This window comes from Mercenaria mercenaria, chromosome 11, assembly GCF_021730395.1.
Source record: "Mercenaria mercenaria strain notata chromosome 11, MADL_Memer_1, whole genome shotgun sequence".
Taxonomy (NCBI): Eukaryota; Metazoa; Mollusca; class Bivalvia; order Venerida; family Veneridae; genus Mercenaria; species Mercenaria mercenaria.
The window spans coordinates 27,153,868-27,180,745 of NC_069371.1; the positions used below are offsets into that span (position 1 = coordinate 27,153,868).

General features: G+C 35.0%; 3 protein-coding genes across 3 annotated transcripts; 1 reads left to right on the forward strand and 2 right to left on the reverse strand.

Moving 5' to 3' along the window:
- Positions 1 to 2: 2 nt before the first annotated feature.
- LOC128547067 (coiled-coil domain-containing protein 93-like) lies at positions 3 to 5,576 on the reverse strand. The gene is made up of 3 exons (XM_053518764.1): positions 5,417 to 5,576; positions 1,636 to 1,749; positions 3 to 151 (listed from the first exon to the last, which is right to left on the reverse strand). The coding sequence occupies exons 1-3, from the start codon at positions 5,510 to 5,512 to the stop codon at positions 53 to 55; spliced, it is 309 nt and encodes a 102-aa protein (XP_053374739.1). The 5' UTR covers positions 5,513 to 5,576; the 3' UTR covers positions 3 to 52.
- A 164-nt stretch (positions 5,577 to 5,740) lies between these two features.
- On the forward strand, positions 5,741 to 18,718 carry LOC123532887 (insulin-induced gene 2 protein-like). The gene is made up of 6 exons (XM_045314484.2): positions 5,741 to 5,895; positions 8,865 to 9,061; positions 9,598 to 9,722; positions 10,067 to 10,233; positions 10,725 to 10,824; positions 13,883 to 18,718. The coding sequence occupies exons 2-6, from the start codon at positions 8,878 to 8,880 to the stop codon at positions 13,910 to 13,912; spliced, it is 606 nt and encodes a 201-aa protein (XP_045170419.2). The 5' UTR covers positions 5,741 to 5,895; positions 8,865 to 8,877; the 3' UTR covers positions 13,913 to 18,718.
- Positions 18,719 to 23,909: 5,191 nt separating this feature from the next.
- On the reverse strand, positions 23,910 to 26,485 carry LOC128546726 (recQ-like DNA helicase Blm). Its single transcript, XM_053517999.1, has 2 exons — positions 26,365 to 26,485; positions 23,910 to 24,861 (listed from the first exon to the last, which is right to left on the reverse strand). Exons 1-2 carry the CDS (start codon positions 26,483 to 26,485, stop codon positions 24,026 to 24,028), a joined length of 957 nt encoding a protein of 318 aa, XP_053373974.1. The 3' UTR covers positions 23,910 to 24,025.
- Between the last annotated feature and the right edge of the window lie 393 nt (positions 26,486 to 26,878).

Below are 26,878 nucleotides of genomic sequence, written 5' to 3' on the forward strand. Positions count from 1 at the left end.
ATCAAAGAAATAACACTAGTATGTTATCATACATTTGTATCACTGTATATACCTACATCTTCTGCCCAATGGTAGAATTCTCTTGAAACAGCAGATCTACATCTATATCTACATTACATGTTGTTATACACCACGTCATGCCACCTACAACCTGTAAATGTACAGAAAACAATGAAACATAGCTTCATTCTGAAAACACTTATTATATGTAATTAATACATAAATTATTTCTGAATGAAAAATGTACTTATGATAAAAATTCGATTTATTTATTTATTTATTTGGGTTTTACGGTGCACCAACACAGTATAGGTTATACGGCGCCAAACAGGACTACAAATTTTGGTTTCACATCTCAGTTACATCGAAATAAAAACATGAGGTATGGAATCAAAATTTGCATACTTGCTGGAATCACAGAGTTACAGCAAAACCAAACAAATAAAAATATACCTATGTGCATTTATTTTGAAAGAAAGATGAAGTTTCACATTTCAGTGATCAACAGAAGCAAACTTGTTTACAAGTCAAATAGTTTTCAAATTTAAAAACAAGAAATGTGGAAACGTCATGAATTCAGATTTTCAATATAATTATGACATCTGACACCTTGATATTAATACAAATGCTCACAACCGCACAGTTGTGACGTATATCACAGTTCTGAGGATTAACTGGAGTTTACAACAATATCCAACCCCTATGTCTCAAAAAATCTACATACCACCTTTGGTGGCAATAATTCTACACAAACTAAAGATACAGAGCGGAAACCACTTTCTATTTTTAGTAACAGTGATCTTAACCTTGAACCCAAAACAATCTCAACCTTTGTCTCAATAACAGCTACATTTTGTATATACATATTAAGATTGGTGAAAATAAGTGCACCCAAACTAAAGACACAGAGTGAAAACAATTGGAAATGCTGACCTAGAAATGTAATCTCAACTGTTATCTCAACATAAGCTATCAATTAATGAAGTTTCATCACAACATCTCATTCCTAACTGAAGTTATTGAGAATTAACTTTTTACTATTTTAGTAATAGTGACCTTGACCCAAGTGACCCTAAAATATAATCCCACCCCTTGGCTTAATAAAAGCTACTTACACACTAACTTTGGTGACATATGGACTAAGGTCCATCCAAACTAAAGCAGCAATGATCTGGTTGACGCAGCCTGACCACCCAAACAATGACATATCCCATTCAAATTAATAAGTTTTTTGAAAAAAAAAACAAAAACAAAAAACTGATTAACAAAAGCTGTTCGGAAAACACATAGTTCCCCACTGTGACTTTGACCTTCAAACTACTGACCCCCAAAACAATTGGGGTCATTTACTGACCATAGACAATCATCCTTTGAAGTTTGGCCACTTGGTAGTAAGCACATGGGTACTCTTAGAGGACTCACACTGCGTATCACCATTGCCACAATTTGCAGTAACTTCATCTGAATGGCGATTAGCACACTTTTGTGATTTGGCTGAAAACTGGAGATAATTTGATTTGTATGACCAAATCTAAGTTACATTAAACAGAACTTCTGACTAAGGTTCAGTAAAACATGTATTAAGTTTAAACACAAAATTTTTGTTGTAATTTGTCATATACAGTATCAACAAACCTTATCAAAGGGAGACAATCCCTTTATCCTGGCCCTAAAGTAACCTGCTGCGAGCAGAAGTTCAATTGTTTGAGATAGCTTAACATTTTGCTCCTCATCTTCACGTACATCAAACTGAAAGGAAGAGTGTTCATAAAGCATGGGATAAGAAAACAAAACAATCTTAAAACAGGGTAACAAAATAAATTAAATGCATATTCATGATATTTTTTTACATTACATTACCTCTCATGAACAGACTCAGTCAAACAGAGTCTGCCATTATTTTGCTTATGTTCCAAAGGATCTCTTTACAGATTTCATTAACACCATTCTGCCAACAGTGGTTTAATTTAACTCATACATGTAGAATGCACCTTGACTTCTAAACTTCTTCATAACCAGCGAAAATACTTGATGTCACAGTCTCAAATCTGATTCATAATTTCCAGAAAAACATGTAAGCCACCTAATTGCTGAGCTTTGCAGAACATCAAAATGCTGTTCTAAATTCTCAGGTTTGTGTCTCAGTCTAGCTGCACATTTTCTCAACCTGAGACAACCACATTATTTTTTCTTAACTGAAACATCTTTTGACTGTTGTCAAACAGACTTCAATCAGTGTCTTGATTATTAAGAATATTCTGTTTAATTTAGAAGTTAAAAGTGAAAGGATTCAGTCTGCATTCATCAAACAAATCTGGAAATAGTTTCTAAAGATTTCTCAGACTGTGCTTAAGCATCCCTACCAAATCTCAAGGTTTGTTGACTAGGAATGAAATGCAGCATTCAAAAAGAATACCAAAATATGCATGCCCGTTCTGATATTTTAAAGACTATTTATTCAAGCAATTCTGTTTGTACATCGAAATATTCCATAAATGTTGCAGCACTTCAAGTAATTTTGTTTGTGTCTGACTGGTCATTGTGACCTTGACCTAAAATTGGGATGGGCATGGTCATTCTGGAGAGCTCTGAAAAGTGAAGTGGGAGAAGATAGAAGATTTATAAGGCCACTTCCAATGGCTTAACTCTTTAATGACGTTAGAGTGTCCGCCTAAGGATCACGAGGTCTGGGGTTCGATCCCAAGTAGGGACCTTGGTATTTACTGCCCAAGGTTTACTTTGGCTTTTCATCCCAAACCATTTACAAAACACTTGCAGTTGCTTACTTTTAGCTGATCAGGATCTTCCAGATTTTTGCATGTAAATATTTGCTACAGAAATCGGGTAATAGAAATTTTATAAACCAACAACAATCTACCTGACCATTTCATGTTCTGCTGTACTGTTCAATATAATGGATACTTAAAATATTTTGAAAAAGTTGTCCCCCTTTAAAAATGAATGCCGATTTGCATATATATATATAGAGAGAGATAAAAAAGAGACAATTACTGAAAACTAAGTTCCATCTACTTATGTGGAATTTCAGCACTGGGACATTATTGCAAATGCATCAAAATGAAATTATGTAACAGTTTTTTGAAAATGGTGAGTTTTTAAAGGGCTGTCGTTGAACTGTCCGAAAGTGCGTCCCCATTATGCAGACCTTTTCCCGAACTCAATGTATAATGGAAGTATGGGGTCAAAATATTACTGGAGATTTTCAGACAAAAGAAAATAAATAAAGAAGACAAACAATGTACCTGTATTTGTGGATTTGGATAAGTCTTGCACTATATGGCAATGTGTGACCATGATGGTAAGCATTAAACTTGTGTACAAAGTTTCAAAGCCATATATCAAACAGTTTAGACAAAATATGGAATGGTATGTGAAACTTAACTAATTTCTATGTCAAAAAAGTGCCATAACTGAGCAAAAGTCCTTTTCCTTGACTCCTAGTTAATATGTAGTCTTGCCCGCATATGTAGACTATGATGGTATATATAACTAGTGGTCAAAGTTTCAAAGTCATATGACACACAGGTTTGGCAAAATATGGACTGGTATGAAAATTTAAATGATTTCCAAGTCAAAAAGGGCCATGTAATCCAGCCAAAATAGTTGACAGAGATATACATGAACTCTTGCCTACAGATAGAGATCATGATAATAAACAAGTGTTTAAAGTTTCAAAGCCAAATGTCAAATAGTTTTGACCAAAGAGTTATAAACAAATAGTTTTGACCAAAGAGTTATAAAAATAAATAGATCGGCAACTTTAAAGGCATATAGAGTAAATCTTGCCAACATCCCGCGGCTGCAAACGAGATCTCGTTACCGGAAGTTCTCCACACGCCATTTTGTATGCGAAAGAATGACACTGCCAATTCATTAATCATCACCGTATGACAAAGCTTTTTTTATAGTAAAAAACGTGTATTTTGTGCTTAAGACTATTTCATATTAAACAAATGTTGTTTTAGAAGCTAACATGTATTTTACATGTAGTTTTAAGGTACAAATTGCAACTCCATGCTCGCTTCACTAAGATAACGCCGAATCCAATCTGACTAAAGTACATATCCTATTACGCTATGCATAGGATCTGAGAACGACCTATTGATAGCCTCGTTCTGACGACACTTTGGCTAGCCAATCAGAGCTTAACTTACAACATTTTGCAAATGTACATTTAGCCTTGATTTTTGATATTTACAATTCTTACGTAGTTATGTGTCAGATAGCCAGTTAGCTCAGTCGGTAGGCCACATGCTCTGTATGCAAGGGGTCCCGGGTTCGAGCCCAAAAAGGACTGCACATCTTTCTTACTCTTTGACATTCGAACAAGTCGTCTGATTGGTTCAAATAAAAATAGATTTGTGAAAATAAAAATAGCAATACTGGAAATCCAAAATATACAGAAGACGTATGTGAATGGGTCGTTCTCAGATCTTCGTTTAGAAGATCAAGTACTTTAGTCAGATTGACGCCGAATCACGCTCGGACGCGAGATCACATGAGATTACAGCCAGTTGCCATTCTGTGTATTTTGTACTTCTTTGTTTTGACAAAACATTTACTTGTACCAAAGAAGTATAAAATACACAGAATGGCAACAGGAGATAATCTCGTGTAAGCTTAATTGTGATCTTATTTTTAAGCATTTGCTGACTTGATCACTTGTGATCAAATCAACAGACGCTTATTAAAGTATCACACTGGCAATACGGCCGGCACGTAATAAACTGAATGGGGTCCAATTAATGAATTATCAAATGACAACTGTTGATTTCAAATCCTAAATACTTATAACATTTAAAAACACCAATATAATTATCAACAAATGATCTGATAGAAAGTTTTTCATGTCACAAATTTTTACCCTTCTGTTGTGTGTTTCATACACTGGTAAAACAGGATCTCATTCAGTTCCCACGTGATTTGGCGAGATTTGTCTTTCAAGTTGCCGATCTATTTATTTTCATAGCTCTTTGCTTGTATGAAAACTGAACCAATTACGAAGTCCAAAAAGGGCCATAATTAAGCCGAAATAGTTGACAGAGTTATGTACTCTTTCCTACCGATGGAAATGATGATGATAAGCAATAATTAAGTGTTCAAACTTTCAAAGCCACAAGACAAATAGTTTTGACAAAACGTGGACTTGTATTAAAATTTGTACCAATTTCCAAGTCCAAAAAGTGCCATAATTCAGCCAAAAATGTTGACAGAGTTATGTACTCTTGCCTATAGATATAGATAAAAGTTTCAAGCCATATGACAAACAGTTTACACAAAATATGAACTGGTCTGGTATCAAAAATTGGTCTCCAAAAGGTAACGGGCTCAATGGTCCGGAGCTTCAGCACAATTGGGGTAGTTTTTGGTTAAATATTTCTATTTCATGTATTACTTCTAATTCGTTTCCATCTGGGTCCAGCTGCGAGGCGGATGTTCTTACAGAACCTGTCCTTGGTTTTCCGGCAAACAAACTCCCACTGGCAGCCATTTTGATCAAGTAACATGATCTAAATTTTCGGGTTCGGATGTTTTCGGCTTTTCTCCTTTTCGTGATTTTGACGGAATTTTGCGAAGGCAAAACTCGGAAATAGGTCAAGCATCACGTCGTATGCTAGTATTATTAATATTATGTCACCTGTTGACCTGCGTTACGATTGGCCAATTTTCCCTCCGTGTTCTTCTCCTTGCGTTCTGATTGGTTCCTGAACGTGGAACGATCCTTGTGTTGTGGTCATGTGACACATCAGGCTATCAGCTGTGTATAAACGAAAAGTGAAACACTGTGAAATTAGAGATAAAAGTACATATTTAGCTGAAATTTACAACAAATGTTGTTATCTGTGATATTTTAACAATTCAGGTTGTTGACTGGTAAGGCATTTTCATTTTATTTTGCTTTTGAATACAATTTTTAACACATTTTGACCGACTACCAGTGATCATTGGTTGTCCAGTTTTCTTGTTTCACAGGTGACACTTTCTGTTCTTCCATTATTTTAAATAGAAATATTTTCTTAGTATCCTAAGTATACAGTACCAAGATGAAATTGAGTATCAGACATCTGCCCCTACGTAATGATTTGGATGCATCCTGCACCATATATCATATGTGATAGTGTAACAAAAATTTAAGCAGAGGGAGCAGGTATAGAACTTAGAAGTCAAAGGGTGCATAAGACAAACTGTCGCCGTCTTCTCCCGGTATCGATGCAGGTCCAAATTAACATGGTTGCTTCGTGGTGAGTGGTGACGTTATACACAAGTGAGGGAGGGAGGGTCCCAAGTGCCTATCCCGCCCATGAAGGCTTCTAAGGTGGGTACGTACTGCAACGAGGCACTGTGGGAGCTGGCTCTCTGAGAAGATGGACAGAGACCTTTTTGCGAGACAAAATGCATGAAGAATTTATCAGTCGGGCACAAACTGAATAAGAGTAATGTGAAGTGGACATTTCTTGTATTCTATGAAACTGGCAATATATTTCAACTGTGTTAATTACTATTAATTTATGAAAATGCCCCAGAATATTGTGAATTATTGAACGGTAATGGATACGAATGTGGGACTTTTATGTACCAGTCCACTTATGTACCAGCCCTTTATGTACCACTTTATGAGACTTTATGTACCACATATAAAAATAAAATAAAATTTTAAAAAAATCCAGCATTAATTGATCTCTATGAATTGTTCCTTATTCCAATTTTGTGAAATGCATTGTTAAACTGTTTAATCACTTTAAATATTTAATTGAAGTCAATTTAAAATGTTGGCCCATATTGTTGATTTAATCATTAATTAAATAATTAATTAAGAGCATTAGAAAGCCATTGAACCCTTTTTTGTTTTAAACTTAGCATTAGAACATTGTTTTTTTGGACTTCAAAGATTATGCGTCATAAAAATCTGATAAGGGGAAATAATTTTACCAAAACTGAAGGCAACCAAGTTATTTTTATTCTAATTTGTATCATTTGTTATGCTTAACAAATGGACCAAGTTTGAAAGAAATATCTTCATTATTTTTCAAGAAATATTACTTTTTGTGTCATAAGCCCGATCGGGCAATGTTACCAGCCTGCTAAAGGAAGGTCCATCAATGCATCACTGATGGAAGACATCGAGTAAGGGCTCATTGTCAAACTAATTTCTGGAAAACACCAGGCTACATTTAGTCTAGTTTGTTACAATGTAGTTGTGTCAGAAAGACATTGTGAACATTTCTGAAACATTACCCAATAAAGTAGTCAAAATAATTCAGTGGTCAGATTGTTTTATATTTGTGAGGGGCGAGTGGAGTATTGCCCATAAGAAAAATAACTCAATAATTCCAAGGATCGCGTCAAATTTGTTGGACTATCTATAAAGGGTCATAGCTGAATCAAGAACGAATAAGCCTAATGGCTAGTTATCATTGAAGACCTCTGCAAAGTCTTTGGTAATACCAAGAGCTTAATTGAATGGGTTTAGCCTTATCCCTTTTCATGCTGGACACGATTGATTCTGCCTTTGCGACCAGCATAGATCAAGATCAGCCTGCACATTTGTGCAGTCTGATCATAATCTGCACTGTTTGCCATTCAGTCAGTATCTTTTTGGTAAGCACCCCTTTTAACAGTTAATTGTACTGTCCAAATTGATAGACAATTTAGCAGGGTATTAAAGGGTTAAACCTTGTTCTCAATTCTCTGACACATATATTATAACCAAATATGTGCAATTCAAGATCTTCATTTACTGCCATTGTTTCTTCATCTGGTGTCACCAAGTCCTTAGATAGCACAAATTGTGTACAAAAATTTAAGAAAATATATATTTATGCACTATAAGGATGTACCGGTAAGTATTGTATACAGTGACATTGGTATTTTTGGTATAATGGATATTATAGACAAAGCTAAAATGGAGTCAGTAAATTTGGTCATTAAGATAAAAAAAAATAGATGAAGTGTCAAGAATTCTAAAGGCATATTGAACAGGTAGAATGTAAAACTTCCATGATCATTGTCAGTATCCTTTTATTTTCAATGTTTGTTCTGTTATATAGGCAGAAATATCTTGCCTGAACATAAAGGTGATAAGATGTATAATACCTGTGTCTGTCAATACACTTCTTCGGTTGTATCAAGATAGAAGAGAATGTTAGTTGTTTAATTTCCAATAAGATATATTTTTTAGCTTATCTGGACTGAGAATATCTGACAAATTTGGGAAACACCATAGTCAATATAATGTTGCTTGTACAACAAACATGAAATACATAACACATCATTAGCAACCTGTTTCCAAAAAATACATTTTAACTGTATATTATGCCTTAATATATAAATTATGTGAATGAGTTAATTGCTGATTTATCAGTGAATGACAACCTAGAGGCTAGACACCGTTTAGGATGATATCACCTATAAAGGCTATATATGTACTAATGTACTTGCTGCTCTGTGTTATATTGTTCGGTATTGTTGATAACCTAATATTTACTCTATATTGTCAGTACTCCTAGTTTTTGACTTAAGGAATGGATAGTTCTGTTACAGATTTTTTTCTGGGAGTGCTATTTAATGTCTTGTATATATATGGTATTATTAAAAAATTTATTTCTAGCAAAGAAAAGTCATGCTTGTGAATTTAATTTACCACTGTGTTAGGAATTATTGAAAAATTAATGTTGTTAATTGGAGGGAAAGATATTCATTAATAAATTGATAATTGATACCAGACAAAATGTGACACGGCAGTATATGGAACAGACCACATAATTTATTATATTTCTGTAGATGAGACATCTAACTGGACAGCATTTTCTTTATCACTTATTGTTCAATTAATCTGTTTTCAGTTCAACAGTGAAAATGAGTCCAATGATGAAAACACTGGTAAGAGGCGTGATTCTGTTCTTCTTCGGTGTGTTTTTCTCTTTGGTTTTGAACTTGCTGCAAGTATATCGGGAACAGCTTGACGAGGACAAGCAGCCAGGCAAATTTGATCACTACGAGTCATCCTGGTGGGTTCTTCCAGCATGTGGCATGACTGCAGGTAGGGTCTTAATTCTTAAATTTGCTTAAGATTCTTTTTAAGATGTCTAGCAATAGATTAGTTAAAATTTGGTGGCATCCATTACTGTTTAAAATTAATTAGATAATCACTGAGGGGGAATTTGGTAGCTTTGTCATTAACTTGAACTGTACCTATGATATGTAGATATGTTTATTACCTATGTTTTTGGTTATAGTATATTAACTATAAATGATAATTGTTCTGCATTTTGGTCATCTTTTATGAAATTTCTTGAAACACAGTAGTCTTGATGAAATTCCAAAACTTGGAATATTGAAGTTTTTTCATGGCTCAGAAACTCAGGGATGCACTCCAATTCCTTTGGTGAAGTCCCAATGTATGCATTTGAAATTTATGATTTAGTCTTGGCATTAATGTTTATGATTTATGGATTTTATTATGTCAACATCAGCTTGAAGCATATTGATAAATTATATTAATTAAAAAAAAAAACACCCAGGTTACAAAAAAAAGACTCTTTCATGTAGATTTATCTTTTCAACTTTCTTTTTCAGCTTTTGTTGGTTTGCTATACCCATTCTTGGATAAACGTCTGGAGGAGCCATTGATTTATAAGGGAGAATGGTCCAATGTGATGAGATGTGTAGCTGTGTTCGTTGGAATCAATCATGCTAGCGCTGTATCCTTTCCTCAAGATAGATCTTATTTTCACCTGTAGTTGAGTAAATATTTGCTGAAATGCAAGTCTTGAAGTAATCTCCTTCCTGAATCAAGTTCATGATGGTCTGGTTACATATTATAGAGAAAACTAGCAAATATAAATTTTAGACCAAACAATCATTTTTGTGTCGACACATGGTAAAATGTTAATTGTATATGAGGCTTTTAAGAAACTGTTTTATTAAAATTGATAAAATTTGAACTTTTATGTCACTGTTATTGCTAAGCGGTATTGATTTAGTAACTTAAAATGTTTTTGCAGCATAACTGTAGACCGACTATTTTTCCTTAATGAATGATTAGAAACTGGAATTTTCTAATAATTTGCACATGTCACTGACGCTGGCAGCAATGTGTATAGGCCTGTGGTGGTTGTTTGACCGATCCAAGAGTGGGTTTGTTCTCGGTGTTAGTACAGCTGTCCTTGCTACAGTTCTCACACAGTTTCTAGTTTATCAGGGAATCTACAAGTAAGTTATCAGTGTGTACCAGTAATTTTTAAATAATTCAAGATTTCATTATACATTGTTGCTGACTTAAGTTCCTTAGATTGACAAACTTTGTGCTTGACCATGTCTTTCTTGTATTGGAAGGCTGTGTGTTTACTGATACGGTGAATAAGTAACTACTGGCAAGATTTCAAGGAGTACAACTGAACATACAAAAACTGTAAAGTTTTGAGAGGTTGTAAAGAAAATTCTTTCTGACAGCAATAAAACCCAACATGTATCAGAATATGTAATGACAAATTGTTTAATATAATTGGATTCAAATGATACTGCAGTCTTTTTCTTCACACTTGTCTGCTTCTTTTCTAAGAGTGACAGTAGTCAAAATTCGGCTAGCTAAACAATGTAAAACTTGTGCCAATGATCGTTAGAAAACAGAACACAAGAAGACAGTTTTCTATGTACATTCTGAAATGTGAATAAAAGTTGATGATGAAATATGTTTATTTCAGATATTCCAAAGCAGACCTTATGTTTGTACGATCGTGGCTTCCATGTATATTTTTCTCAGGGGGAGTCACTATAGGCAACATTGGTAGACAACTTGCTATGGTAGGTTTTTACACAACTTTCTTCTGCTTGTTAAAAAAGACCAGATACATTTTAAATAGAAATCTTCTGCCTAATATCCTATTTGTTACAAGTTTCATTCCTTTGCAGTTATATATTGTCATATATTAGATGTGACTTGTTGATCATGGCTTTACTTTGAAGAATACCGTATTTTCCCGTATTAACGCCCCCGGGGGCGTTACATTTTCCAAAGAGGGGGCGTTTATTTGAGGTAAAAAAATAAAAAATGAAAAATTTTTACAAAACTTAAAAACATCGTTCAAACTAGCTGTAAAGTGTTTCTGTGTTGTTTAATCCCCCCAAATCGTGTATTTCATGTCTGGCTTTTTGACACGCTCGCGACACTACACATTACGTCATGACCCAAACAGCTGTGTACTCCGATAACATTTTCCTTAGTACATGCGGGTAGCTAATTGCGCAATACACAATGTCAATGGTTTGACACGCTGCTGTGCCTGCTTTTAAATTAAACGTTCTTAAACCTGCCGAAGAAAAGGGTATATCGTAAACACATTGCTGCAAGTTTGTTTAAAGTCGGCAGGAAGCGTGTGCGCGAGTGGTGTAAAAACAAATCAAAAATGTATTTACCGTTTAATTTTCTGTTACGTACCGTACTTAGTACAAATGTTTTGGACTTACGGTACATGGACTGTTTAAAAGTGTGTTTAATTTTTAGCTCATCTGATTTTTTGAAAAAAAATGATGAGTTATTGTCATCACTTGAGCGGTTGTCGGCGTCGGCGTCTGCGTCGGCGTTGCCTGGTTAAGTTTTATGTTTAGGTCAGCTTTTCTCCTAAACTATCAAAGCTATTGCTTTGAAACTTGGAATACTTATTTACCATCATAAGCTGACCCTGTATAGCAAGAAACATAACTCCATCTTGCTTTTTGCAAGATTTATGGCCCCTTTTGTACTTAGAAAATATCAGATTTCTTGGTTAAGTTTTATGTTTAGGTCAACTTTTCTCCTAAACTATCAAAGCTATTGCTTTGAAACTTGGAATACTTGTTTACCATCATAAGCAGACCCTGTACATCAAGAAACATAACTCCATCTTGCTTTTTGCAAGAATTATTGCCCCTTTTGGACTTAGAAAATCAGTTTTCTTGGTTAAGTTTTATGTTTAGGTCAGCTTTTATCCTAAACTATCAAAGCTATTGCTTTAAAACTTGCAACACTTGTTCACCATCATAAGCTGACCCTGTACAGCAAGAAACATAACTCCATCATGCTTTTTGCAAGATTTATGGCCCCTTTTGGACTTAGAAAATATCAGATTTCTTGGTTAAGTTTTATGTTTAGGTCAACTTTTTCTCTTAAACTATCAAAGCTATTGCTTTGAAACTTGCAACACTTGTTCACCATCATAAGCTGACCCTGTACAGCAAGCAACATAACTCCATCCTGCTTTTTGCAATAATTATTGCCCCTTTAGGACTTAGAAAATCATTTTCTTGGTTGAGTATTATGTTTAAGTATACTTTTCTCATAAACTATCAAAGCTATTGCTTTAAAACTTGCAACAGTTTTTCACAATCATAAGTGGACACTGTACATCAAGAAACATAACTCTATCCTGCTTTTTGCAAGAATGATGGCCCTTTTTAGACTTAGAAAATCATGGGTAGGACAATATTTCTATTATACAAAAAAAATCAGATGAGCGTCAGCACCCGCAAGGCGGTGCTCTTGTTAATACATTGGACTTTAGTACTGTAAATTACTTATTATGTGGACTTATAAAAATGAGGTAGGTGCTTTTTTCCCGTTCTTGTTGACTTTTTTTCCCTCCAAAATGGGTGGGGGGCGTTAATTAGAGGGGGGGCCTTAATTCGGGAAAATACGGTAGGTAGAGCTACTGGAATCGCCTATTCGTTGGTATTGAGATTTGGCGAAGTTTATGTACCGGTATGTAAGCTGGTATTTCAGTAACCACTGATGGGAATGTATTGAAACTTGACACACTTGTTTACTGTGATGGTCTAACATGCAATGCTTAGGATTCATAACTCTACTTTGCTTTTTTATGAAATTACTCCCCTTTTTCGACTAAGCAATTTATATGTCCCCGAAGGGTGGCATATAGTTTTTGAACCGTCTGTCTGCAGTTTTCGTATCCGGTCCATATCTTTGTCATCCATGGATGGATTTTCAAATAACTTGGCATGAATGTGTACCACAGTAAGACGACGTGTTGCGCGCAAGACCCAGATCCATAGCTCAAAGGTCAAGGTCACACTTAGACGTTAAAGGTCATTTTTCATGATAGTGCATTGATGGGCGTGTCCGGTCCATATCTTTGTCATCCATGGATGGATTTTCAAGTAACTACGCATAAATGTGTGGCACAGTAAGACGACGTGTCGCGCGCAAGACCCAGGTCTAGTTATTTCAAAATCCATCCATAAATGACAAACTTATACTAACTCAAGTAAGGTCAAGGTCACACTAACAGAGTACCCATTTTTGATAAGTCTTTCCCACTGACAGATAATTTTATGACCTTGACCCCTGAATGACCTTAATCTTGAAGATCCAATTGTCCTAAACTCTAACATCGGCCATAACTATTCATTCAAAGTGCCAACGGGGGCATGTGTCATCCTATGGAGACAGCTCTTGTTTGGTTAAGTTTTTGTATGTAAGCTGGTATCTCAGTGCCCACTAATGGAATGGATTGAAACTTCAAACACCTGTTCACTTTGATGATCTGAAATGCATTGTGCAGGGTCCACAACTCTGATTGCATTTTTTACAAAATTATGCCCCTTCTTTGACTTAAATTTATTCAATTGACAAGGCTGTCAAATAGTTGAGCATTGCTGTCCTCCGACAGCTCTTGTTGTCTTTCACCCCTGTTTTAGTTCATGTTAACCAAAGTTGCAGGTTTTGCACTATCGTATGTATCTGTCTTTACGTTTTCATAAAACTTACAGCTTTGAGCAAATATTTAACTACTTATGATGTTATCACCGTATCTCAGTGTAACTATCAGTGCCGTATTGAAACAGATTGTACTTTTGCTGTTTTCAGTATGATACAGACAAGGAAAAGAAAGACTGAAAAAACAGATCTGTGATATAATACTGGTGATCTTAGTCATAATATTGTGGTTCTGGGACAATCCTATAGCATAACTGACTTCCAGACACTGGGAATAGAGGATAGGGCTGTCCCAAGAATTACGTGTTCATATTTCATATCCATGGTAAAACCATGCCGCCATCAAGTTTTGAGGGATATGTTTATGTTTGACAGAATGGAGTTTGGAATTTACTGCAGTGTTCAAGATTAAAGTTTCAGAGATTCAACAAGATGGTGAAATGCTCTGCTATTGATGAAGATGTTCAATTACTACACAGCTATACAGTAAAATTAGGATTGGATGCAAGCTGTTAGCACTCTTTTTCACTTAGATTCTTAATCTGATTGTTTAATGTAAATCTTTGGGAGGAGAATTTCGCCTCAGTAATGAAGATATTGACTTTACCTCCAAATTTAAACTGTTTCTAGCTTGTATTTGTTTGTTTTTCTGTCTAAGATGAAAATGTCTTTCATGGCTGAACACCAGCTGTTATATTTTCGCAAGTGGCATAGCCACAAGTGAACATTTAAATATGTTGTTATGAAATATATTATGATCTTATGTGTAAAACAAACAAATGCTTCTTATTTTGTCTTTTCAGACAAAATTTGACAAATTTTACCGTTTTTGATAAAATTGAAGTTTGTATCTTACTGCCATAGATACCAGATATTTCACTAATATTTAGATAATTCACTCTGAATAGTGTGTCATTAGAATCTGGCTGCATATTTTTAAAATTACATTTCAATACAGGTTCCTTTGATGTTTAAGAAAATTCTCAAATGAAAAAAAAATTCTATGAAAACTGGCCTGTACTGTTGATGACATACACAGAAAATTTAATTACAACGCATATTATTTCTTGAAAGAAATTAGAATTTATTAATAAACTTAAATGGCTGACCATGTGGTCATCATCAACATATATTTCAATTCCCGAGTTTTCTAAACATGAAAAAAGAATTTTGTATTTTTGTAACACGACTATTTGCTTAGTGTTTTTAATGGATGTTTAGAACACTAAGGTGTATATTGAAGACATTTTGTTAATTTTGTAACAGATTTTTGCCTGTTTAAAGGTCCTTTAATGAAGTTATTCAGGTGTGTAACACTGCAGTATGTGTGTCAGTTCAGTTTTAGAAACCATTGTTGTATAGAACTGCTGATGATGCAAAGAAAAGTTTTTGTTTGATTGTCATCTATCTGAATGACATTTTAGGAAAAATTGTTTAGTTACACCTGCCAGAAATTTGGGGTTTTATCAGATTGCATTTCGTTTGAGTTTTTGTCAAATTGGAATTTTGTGCATTACATACGGGTTTTGTAAATATTTATGTACATATATGTGTATATATATATATATATATATATATATTGATAATGTTGTGGGGATGAAGAAACTCAGATGTTGAAATGAGGGAAAGTATTTTTAGGTAAGATTTTGCTAAGCCCTGTAATAGGAGGAAAACAGTGTGTTAGGTTATTGTGTTTAAGTTGTGCGAATATGAGCCGTGCCATGAGAAAACCAACTGTGAAATAAAGATTATTCTGTGGGCTTGGATATGATGAAATTATGTGGTTTGGCCAAATCCGTTCTTGTCTAGATATGAATTTGTGCTTCTTCACTTATGAATATGAAATAAATGAGAATTTTATTAAATCTACAACAATTAGTCACCTACAAATATCAACGATTTAGCAGTATTAGCAAAGACTGGTATTGAATGAGTAAGAACTAAATAAAATAACACTTGACAATTGATCTTCAGCTGCTACAAATGTATATCTTGATAAATTACTCTGTTAAAAATGCTTTAACTACAGAAGAAATTTATTTATGTCTGGGGAGACCTATTGTTTTTGCATTTGTCGTCCATCCGTCCGCATTAAGCTTGTCCAGCTTTCCAGGTCAAACTGCTGGCCGGATTTTGACGAGATTGAGACATACGTTTTTGTGACGAAGACACCTAGTTTATTCTGTAATTATGTCTCCCACCACACAGTAGTGTGGGAGACATATTGATTTACTCCAGTCTGTGTGTTACAAAGCTTGTCTGCACTCCAAGTCGAACATTTCTCATCCGATCTTCACCAAACTTCAACAATATGTGTCTGCCAATAAGTGCTCAGCCAAGTTCGATAACTAGCCAAATCGGCCTAGGCACTTTAAAATTATGGCCCTTGATTTACCAAAAACTCTCCGATTTCTTGCGCAGTTTTACCCCTAAACCGGCGCCTATACTACTAGTAGTATAAGCATCCTTTTGGTGTCATGAAAGCGCATGCACATGTGGATTAAGTAAACAGTATATAAGGACTGACTTACTATTTAGATGATTAGGCAGTTGTGGGAGACATGCGCTTTTCTCAAAAGCATCTTTAGTTAGAATAGGGTTTGGAATTTAATGCAAAATTTTTTCACTGCCAGTAGGTGTTTAGATGTGGTTGTGTTCAGATGTGATTGGAATATCTGAATGGAAAGAAATGTATTTGTGTAAGATTTGTTACAGTTTACAATAGGACCAAAGTAATATGATACTAACCATTGAGGTGGAAATAGTTTAAATACTGTAGTATTCAAACATAGTTTCAGATTTATTAAAATTTAATGCAAAATACGTAAGCATAGAAAATATTTCAGCATGCTAATATGATGTATTCTATCTATGTATTAGACATATATGTAATATATGTTATGCTCATCTCTGCAACGTGTCAATATGAATACTACAAAAGAAAAAGAACTGTCTGTCTGAAGGTGTATACTTATTGGAGACAGTCATATTGACTGTTTTCTATTTAAAATGCCTAGCCTGTTCTCAAAGCAATTTCCATTGTTGTGCTTTTTTTGGCACCATTAAATGCAGAAATTCAATTAGTATGTTTCTAGAAAGTGATGTAACACTTATCTAATTAAGTCTTATTTGATCATGTGATAAAATGTGGCACCATGATGGGTAGTGGAAAAAAAAAACCTATGTTCAAGGATAACCTAAAACAAAATTGTAACTTCAGCATCTTTCATCATGTAAGCTGGAATAAGGAATTTCTACTTCAGGTTTTGCATTATATTTAGAGAAAAAAGTATTTGCTTCTCTTAAAAAATTTTTTTTGTACGTTCAACAGGTTAAATGGAGACCATATTACATGCTTTTGGATAACAATATATGTGTAGATTCTAGTCACAGTGTATTTACTAAGTACAGTTACTTTGTTGTTTGGCAACTTCAGTCATAAAGGTTTTAATCATCTTAAAGTCCTTCATTTATACAGAATCCCAAGTTTAGCAGTATTTGTTTATATATTGTATTACTAGTTTTTAACTTGGAATGTGTTGTGATAAAGACGGTAATATATTATTTACGCACTGTTATGTTGTTATGGCAATTATTTTCAGCAGTCGTTTTTGCTGGATTGTAATGTTGAAATTTTAAAGAAATTCGAAATGAAAATGTATTGATGTTAACTATTTATGAAGTCAGTCACACAAGGTAAGCTTGATGTAGACTGGCCATTTCTGATACTATAAAACATTTATGGTTTGAGAGAACTTTATTTTTGCTAATATTAATGGGTTTCATTCGTGAATTTCAAAGGTTTATTTTACTAGTTGTATCCGACAGTATAAAGATGGTTTTCTGCATCAACATTTCATAGCACTTTAATTACATTTTGGGAATAAAATTTTTGAATAAATAGGAGCAAATGGATGAAATGCAAGTGCTTTACAGCAGTTCTGTTAATTTGAAATGACGTAAAACTAATAATAAACATTCCCTATTGTAAAGAATTTAGTATGGAATTAATTGTTAGTAATTCATGTATATAGTCAGATGTTTTAACTGTTACTAAATATTGAGAAGATTTTATGTTTAAGCAAAGCTTGCTAAGATTTAGTACATGAACTATGTTGGTTTATAATACTTTAAAGATTGGAATAACTATTAATTTATTCCATGAAGTAAAAAAAAACAATCGTTTACTGTTTTTTGTTCTGGTTAGGAATTTTTAACAATGACCATTCCTGCAAAATATTTATTTTGAGGAAAAACTTCATGTACTAAAGTAAATTTCATGGTTTTAAGAAGGTCTGCATATTTGCTTATTTTACAGGGGGAAAAAGTAGACATACTGTAGCTGTATTAGATTTTCTGCTTCGACTTGTAAATAATTCTAATAGACTAGGTTCCACTTGCTTCAATATTTTTGTAAATTTCTTGTGACAGAATAACATTGCAACCTAGAGGGCGGTTACAGCTGTTGACTACATGAACTTAAATCCGACCTGTACTTTTCTATGCATGATGAGGGGAAATGGTCTGACGTACACCTAGGTCTGCATTACAGGAGATAATGTTTGGCTATTTTTCATCATGTAGCTAGCCTAGGTAATTTGTTATACAGGTTTATAAAACCTACTGTAACAGAACATGTCTGTGACTGTTATTCATTTTTCCTATTGCATTCATTAAACAAGCTTTTGTGCGGTGGAATTTTTTCATTTTTCACATAGCCAAAAACACATTTTGGACTCGAAAAAGTCCAGACAGATTGACTTTTAAACTGAACTTGAATTGCTGAGTTTAGTTTCCAGACAGGTGGAGTAGTGCTTACACTTTCAAAATTGTATTAAAATGTCTCAAAGATTATGTGCTTATTATGGAGAGTTATTCATAACAAAATTGCCATCAAGAGAAAATGGCCACATGTTGCAATGAAATATAAAATTATATGATAATGTTAAAAAAAAAAAAAAAGTGATTAAAAATGTCAAAAATATATATCTGGTTTTTGTTGTTTATATCAGACCTGTAATGAAAATAATGGGATCTCCATAGCCAAGTGTGTAAAGTTGTAAATGACATATTCCACACCGAGGCATGTTTGAAGTCAACATTTTACATAGTGAAGGCAAAACATAATGCAATTGAATGTCAATAAATGATCTAAAACCGACGAAGAGTTAAAACAGCCCATTTCATTTTAATAATTTATTGAAAGGTTAAAACTACAAAAATCTGTGTAAAGTAGGCCGTGCCTTCTTCAGTCCAAGTGTGTAAAGTGGTAAATGACATTTTCTGCACTGCTGCATGCTTGATCTCCACATTGGATGTAAAATTGAGTAGTAAGGATGTGTCTGTTACAATTGATTGTAGGCAGGTTTCTCGCAAGGGAAATTGGGTGTCCACCCAGCAGTTGTGTGGGAAACATATTGATTTACTCCTGTCTGTCTGTCACAAAGCCACACTCGAGTCTTAACATTTTTCATCCGGTCCACCAACCTTGAACAAAATGTGTTTGACCATAAGTCCTCTGCCAAGTTCGATAACTAGCCAAATCCGCCCAGGCACTTTTGAATTATGGCCATTGAATTACTGATCGGAACCACCCATCTAAACCATCCAGACATGCAAGACATTACTGATAGGAACCACTCATCTAAACCATCCAGACCTGCAAGACATTACTGATAGAAACCACCCACCCAAACCACTTTAAATTACATAAGAATAGTTCCATGTGAAAACGGTATTAGTAACAAAAAAGCACAAAGTGAAGATGTTTAACATTTAATAAAGAACTTATTTTATGATTTCACAGCCGAAAATTTGAAGTGGATCAACTCATTCACTATCTTTAAAGGAAGCATTTCACTGTTTTCGTTTATCACCATTTATTTTGAGAACATGACCTTTAAGAACGTCAATGAATAGCTTATGAGAGACGCCCCTTGTTTTGGGTGCATCAAGTCAATAATGGCCAACATTAATTATTCGTATCACTTACTTAACATCATGCATTTGAAATATTGAGGAACAGTTAAGAGCGATTTTTGGAATAACTTACCGTAAGTCTTAAGGTTCACATCAGGGAACCTTTTATCTAATATAACCACTAGAGATTTAACATAGATGGGGTGATTGGACATGCCGTGCATGACCACAGAGTCAACTTTGACTATGTAATAAATATCGTTAGAAGTATGATGTATTATCAGATCAATTACAGATGATTTAAGTCTAGTTTGGGGCAACATAAAAAAACATGTATTTTTTCTTTGTAGCATCACTAATTATTACATAGTTTATGATCATCATGCACTAATACCAGATTTCTTCCATGAGATGTCCACTTAAGGCGTTGGCGTTTGGGAAATGCGCTTTTCTCAAAAGCAGCTCTAAAGCTGAAAAGATGGCTTAAGATTTAAAGGCTCAGAAGTGATACTACCTTTTCATGATTCTGCCAGCCCTGTAACTTGAAGCAGTAAGGCAACCAACTCAATAGTCTCTCCCCCCCCCCCCCCCCCCCCACCACTGGAGGAGACATTGTTTTTGCCCTGTCCCTCCTTCCGTCCTTCCATCACCATTTCTGATCAATAACTAGAGAACCATTTGACCTAAAACCTTCAAACTTCATAATATGATAGGGCTTATGGAGAAGACGGCCCCTGTTGTTTTTTGGGTCGCCCCATCAAAGGTCAAGGTCATAGGGGCCTGAACATGTAAAATCATTTCCCATCAATAACTTGAACCACTTTACCCAGAATGTTGAAACTTCATAGGATGATTGGACATGCAGAGTAGATGACCGCTTTTGATTTTGGGATCACTCCGTCAAAGTCAAGGTCACAGGGGCGTGAACATGGAAAACCGTTTCCAATTCATAACGTGAGAACCACTAGGCCCAGAATGTTGAAACATAGTGGGGTGATTGGACATGCCAAGTGGATGATCCCTATTGCAGTGTCTCTTTGACTAGTGTTTATTTTACGTATTTCAATATCGTTAGAAGTCATGAGGTGTATTATCAGATAATTACAGATGACCTGTTAAGACTTACGTATGGACTGCAAAACAATTTGTATTAAATTTTTCTTGAATGCTATGCACTATATTTTAATTATCGTAGTTCTGATACAAGTCAATCATGGAAACTAAACCCATCCAGAAAATGCGGAGAATTCATTGCCATGTAGATTTCCACTTCCGTGCGTTGCACTCTTGGTAGTTCTTATCCAAACCTGGTTCTCACTCTCGAGTTCCATTACGACGGTTCTGCTACTTGATACGTCATCAAGGCCACCACTTGCGTGGATATAATTCTACGTCACATGGGCACCATCCTTTACAAACTGAAGGTACTCGTTTTCGCCCGGTTACACCATAATTCCCATGTTAAAAATGTAGATGCGGAGTGAATGTGTCGTAAGCGTTCGCCATGTTGGTAATGGTCCTTTCGAAGATAATCGGTTGTCCGGCATTGTGATATGTCAAGTCAGAAGGCGAGATCACAGCAGTGAACAGTAGGATCATTCAATTGTCCTGGTAGATCAACTTTTTCTCTAAGCTGATTGTTTCTGGTTTTCTCCTCGCGCAGTTCAGTTTCAACTGTGTCAATTTTCTCCATGAGTTTTTCATTTTGCGTAATCATATTTTTAGCTCACCTGTCACAAAGTGACAAGGTGAGCTTTTGTGATCGCGCGGTGTCCGTCGTCCGTCAGTGCGTGCGTCCATAAACTTTTGCTTGTGACCACTCTAGAGGTCACATTTTTCATGGGATCTTTATGAAAATTGGTCAGAATGTTTATCTTGATAATATCTAGTTCAAGTTCGAAACTGGGTCACGTGCCTTCAAAAATTAGGTCAGTAGGTCTAAAATTAGAAAAACCTTGTGACCTCTCTAGAGGCCATATATTTCACAAGATTTCATGAAAATTGGTCAGAATGTTCACCTTGATGATATATAGGTCAAGTTCGAAACTGGGTCACGTGCAATCAAAAACTAGGTCAGTAGATCTAAAAATAGAAAAACCTTGTGACCTCTCTAGAGGCCATATATTTCAAAGATCTTCATGAAAATTGGTCAGAACGTTCACCTTGATGATATCTAGGTCAAGTTCGAAACTAGGTCACGTGCCTTCAAAAACTAGGTCAGTAGGTCAAAGAATAAAAAAAAACCTTGTGACCTCTCTAAAGGCCATATTTTTCATGGGATCTGTATGAAAGTTGGTCTGAATGTTCATCTTGATGATATCTAGTTCAAGTTCGAAACTGGGTCATGTGCGGTCAAAAACTAGGTCAGTAGGTCTAAAAACAGAAAAACCTTGCGACCTCTCTAGAGGCCATATATTTCATGAGATCTTCATGAAAATTGGTCAGAATGTTCAACTTGATGATGTCTGGGTCAAGTTCGAAAGTGGGTCACGTGCCATCAAAAACTAGGTCAATAGGTCAAATAATAGAAAAACCTTGTGACCTCTCTAAGGCCATATTTTTTCATGGGATCTGTATGAAAATTGTCTGAATGTTCATCTTGATGATATCTAGGTCAGTTCGAACAGGGTCAATGCGGTCAAAAACTAGGTCAGTAGGTCTAAAAATAGAAAAACCTTGTGAACCTCTCTAGAGGCCATACTTTTAATGGATCTGCATAAAATTGGTCTGAATGTTCATCTTGATGATATCTAGGTCAAGTTGAAACAAGCTCACGTGCCGTCAAAAACTAGGTCAGTAGGTCAAATAATAGAAAAACTTGTAACCTCTCTAGAGGCCATAATTGTGCATGGATCTCCTATGAAAGTTGGTGTGATTTTATATCTTCAAATTTAAAAATGGGTCACTGCCTTCAAAAACTAGGTCAGTAGGTCTAATAATGTATAAATTCTTTGACCTCTCTAGAGGCCATAATTTTCAATGGATCTTATGAAAGTTGGTCTGAATGTTCACCTTGTGATATCTCGGTCAAATTTCAAAACTGGGTCAACGTGCGGTCAAAAACTAGGCCAGTAGGTCTAAAATTATTAAAAATCGTTTGACCTCTCTAGAGGCCATATTTTTCAAGATCTTCATGAAAATTGATCTGAAATGTTCACCTTGATGATATCTAGGTCAGTTCAAACAGGGTCACGTGCGTTGAAAATAGGCAATAGGTCAAATAATAGAAAAACCTTGTGACCTCTCTAGAGACCATATTTTTCAATGGATCTTCATGAAAATTGGTCAGAATTTTTATCTTGATAATATCTAGGTCAAGTTCAAAACTGGGTCACGTGAGCTCAAAAACTAGGTCACTATGTCAAATAATAGAAAAAACGACGTCATACTGAAAACTGGGTCATGTGGGAAGAGGTGAGCGATTCAGGACCATCATGGTCCTCTTGTTTTACCAAGGTGTCTATATTCTCAGAATATGCAGCACTGATTGACGACAGAAATACATAAAGTAAAATAACACTCCCAAAACACACATTCATTTTGGTAGATATTAATTTCGTCGACCTAAATATTGTTTGACAGTATCATAACTGTGCGTAGATGGGTCTTAACTTTACTATACATTTGTTTATGCCGAGCAGTTTAAGATAAGGGATTAAGCTCCCAACAAACATGTGCTAGATGTCTATAACTCATATGTATATACATCCTGACAAAATTAAGTTTATAAATAAATAAATGTTACAAAGGTGAATATGTTACCATACATCTTTATGAACTACAAGTTTTTCGTATGTAATTGGGAGAGGGCAAAAAAAAAATCTCACGACAACTTTCTATATACCATATACTTCTTGCTTCTTGATATTCAATTTCTCATTAACGTATGGCGGGAAAAGGTTTTGGGCTACATGTGCAGGCAATAGTTCAAGACTCTCATTTATGGGGTTAAAGGTGCGGGTGATACTTAAAATTTGTTGCTTAGGCTTTCAAGAGTAGAACTGTTACTTTTCTGAGTTATAGTCTATCATAGATCTAGCCTTTTGTAAAGCTACTCAACGGTAGGTTCATTGCAATGATGTTCAAATCTAGATTGATAAGTCTTTATACATTGATTAATGGTCAATATTTGCCTGATCAGGGATTAACAGGCCATCGCACGGGAATTGACACATTGATAAACTCTAGTTGATTTGAATCATTTAGGCTTTTAATAAATCCTCATAGCTTTGATGTTGCTAAAACCTATTACGCCCCTGAATCAAAGTGGTTACAGCCTGACGAGAATACAGATTCCATAATGCATATCGTACTTAATATGAATAAATTTAAGGTACCTCAAGTCTTGTGTTTACTCAAGGTACTATACATGCACTATAGCAAATTGTCTGGATCCCGTGCGTAGCCAATCCATTGTATTAATTTGCAGTAGATTACTGTGATGGGAAAGCTAGCTCCCATATGTTTAAGCTCTTTCAAAAATGGTTCAAATATATAGTCATAAGGGGTGGTGGAACAATTCCCTCTTGCAGTGGCACTTGGTCGCTTAAGCACTATAAACTCTATATTTTCTTTTGTTGGACATGTTATAACAGTTTTACAGTTCTCCATTAAAAGATTCTTCATGATTTGTTTTTGCCCAACACTTGTTACTGTGGCTGACAGTGCCAAAACTCTACAAGAAAATATGGCCCTTAACTGACAAAGCTGTCTATAATCAGGTCGGAAATCCTCCCCCCAGTCTAATATACAGTGTGCTTCGTCAATCACTAGATATATGTTGAGTCTTTTTACATTATCCTGTCTGAAGAAATCTGTAATTTTTCGATTATTTAGAATATCCTCTGGATGGGTGAATATATATCTTACCGTGCCATCAGCAATGTGATTTGTTGGTAAATCCTTCCCTTTTGATAAACAAATAGCCATACTACCAAGCTTTTGAATTTGTTGTGCAATTATTGCATTGAGAGGCACAACAACAACAACCAGTGAATTTGGGTCTACAAAAGGTAACATTTCATAAACCAGAGATTTTCCAAACCCAGTTGGTAAGCAGCAGATACAATCAGCTCCACCCACCAGAGCATCTAAGGCTTTTTGTTGAAGGGGTTTAAGTTCTTTTATATCTTTTTTATGTTGACGATTGTAGGCCGTCAGTGCCATACAGTACCTCTCATCCTGAAACAGGTACAGTAAATTATTAACAGCTAATATACAGGGTATTTCCATAATTTCATACATTTAAGGCTTTGGGTTTGGAAAGTGATAAAAGAACATTTCAACATTTAGAACAAGTCCATGGTTTCTGGTCCCCCTCCATGTACAATGTACTTATTTATCATGTCATGTAGACAAATACTTTGTATATGGAGTATTATCTGCCTCAAGCAGGGGTATCATTGGATGCCATCCAACTCATTGTTGCCAGATTTTGGACAATAAACATTATGTTTTGTATGGGGCAACACACACACAAAAATGAAAAATTTTAAGTTTTGTATGGGACGACACACAAAAAAATGAAAAAGTTTTTTTTTTTAAATTATGTTTGTTTTGTATGGGGCAACACACACTGGTAAACTCTTTAGGAAAAATGAAAAATTTTAAGTTTTGTAAACATTATATTTTGTATGGGGCAACAGACAAAAAAAAATGAAAAATTTAAAGTTTTGTATGGGACAACACACACTGGTAAACTCTTTAGTATTGTATGGGGGCAACACACAAGAAAGATGAAACAGTTCGAAAAAGCGCACACGCGTAACATGAATCACTTTATTTTTTGTATCGGGCAACACACAAAAAACTGAAAAATTTTAAATTTTGTAAACTTTATGTTTGTTTTGTATGGGGCAACACACACTGGTAAACTCTTTAGGAAAAAATTTTAAATTTTAAATTTTGTAAACTTTATGTTTGTTTTGTATGGGGCAACACACACTGATTAACTCTTTTGAAAAAATTAAAAAATTTTAGTTTTGTAAACATTATGTTTTGTATGGGGCAACACACACAAAAAAATTAAAAATTTTAAGTTTTGTATGGGACGACACACAAAAAAATGAAAAAGTTTTTTAAAAAACGCGCGCGCACCCACCTGTCCAACCCCTACCGCCACCTAGTTTAAACGGTTGAGTTCATCCTTAATCTTATTGTTTGGTGCAAAGATATGAAAAACAAAAAAATGAAAAAGTTTTTGTTTTTTTTAAATTATGTTTGTTTTGTATGGGGCAACACACACTGGTAAACTCTTTAGGAAAAATGAAAAATTTTAAGTTCTGTAAACATTATATTTTGTATGGGGCAACAGACAAAAAAAAATGAAAAATGTTAAGTTTTGTATGGGACAACACACACTGGTAAACTCTTCAGTATTGTATGGGGGTTACACACAAGAAAGATGAAACAGTTCGAAAAAGCGCACACGCGTAACATGAATCACTTTATTTTTTGTATCGGGCAACACACAAAGAAATGAAAATTTTTTAATTTTGTACACTTTATGTTTGTTTTGTATGGGGCAGCACACACAAAAAAAAGGAAAAATTTTAAGCTTTGTATGGGGCAACACACACTGGAAAACTCTTTAATATTGTATGGGGCAACACACATTGGAAAACTCTTTAGTATTGTATGGGGTAACACACAAGAAAAATAAAATTGTTTGAAAAAAGCGCACGCGCGTATCATGAAAGTCCGTCGGCACTTACGGCTGGATCTTTTCACGCTCTGAGTAGTTTGTCCTGCAATTTCATATGACACATATACACTTGTTGTCCCTTGCCTTGCTTTGCTGTGATTGGTTGATCCCCTGGATGTTGGAGGAGGCATGATGGAGGAAGTGTTCTGATTGGTTGACTGGTTGGGACAACACACACTGGTAAACTTTTTAGTATTGTATGGGGGCAACACACAAGAAAGATGAAACAGTTCGAAAAAGCGCACACGCGTAACATGAATCACTTTATGTTTTGTATGGGGCAACAGACAAAAAAATGAAAAATTTTAAGTTTTGTATGGGGCAACACACACTGAAAAAGTCTTTAGTATTGTATTGGGGCAACACACAAGAAAAAAGAATAAGTTTCAAAAAGCGCACACGTGTACCTTGAAAAACTTTATGCTTTTATTCGGCAACACACAAAAAAAAAAAAGAGAAAAAATTTAAGTTTTGTATGGGGCAACACACACTGGAAAACTCTTTAGTATTGTCTGCAGGAAACA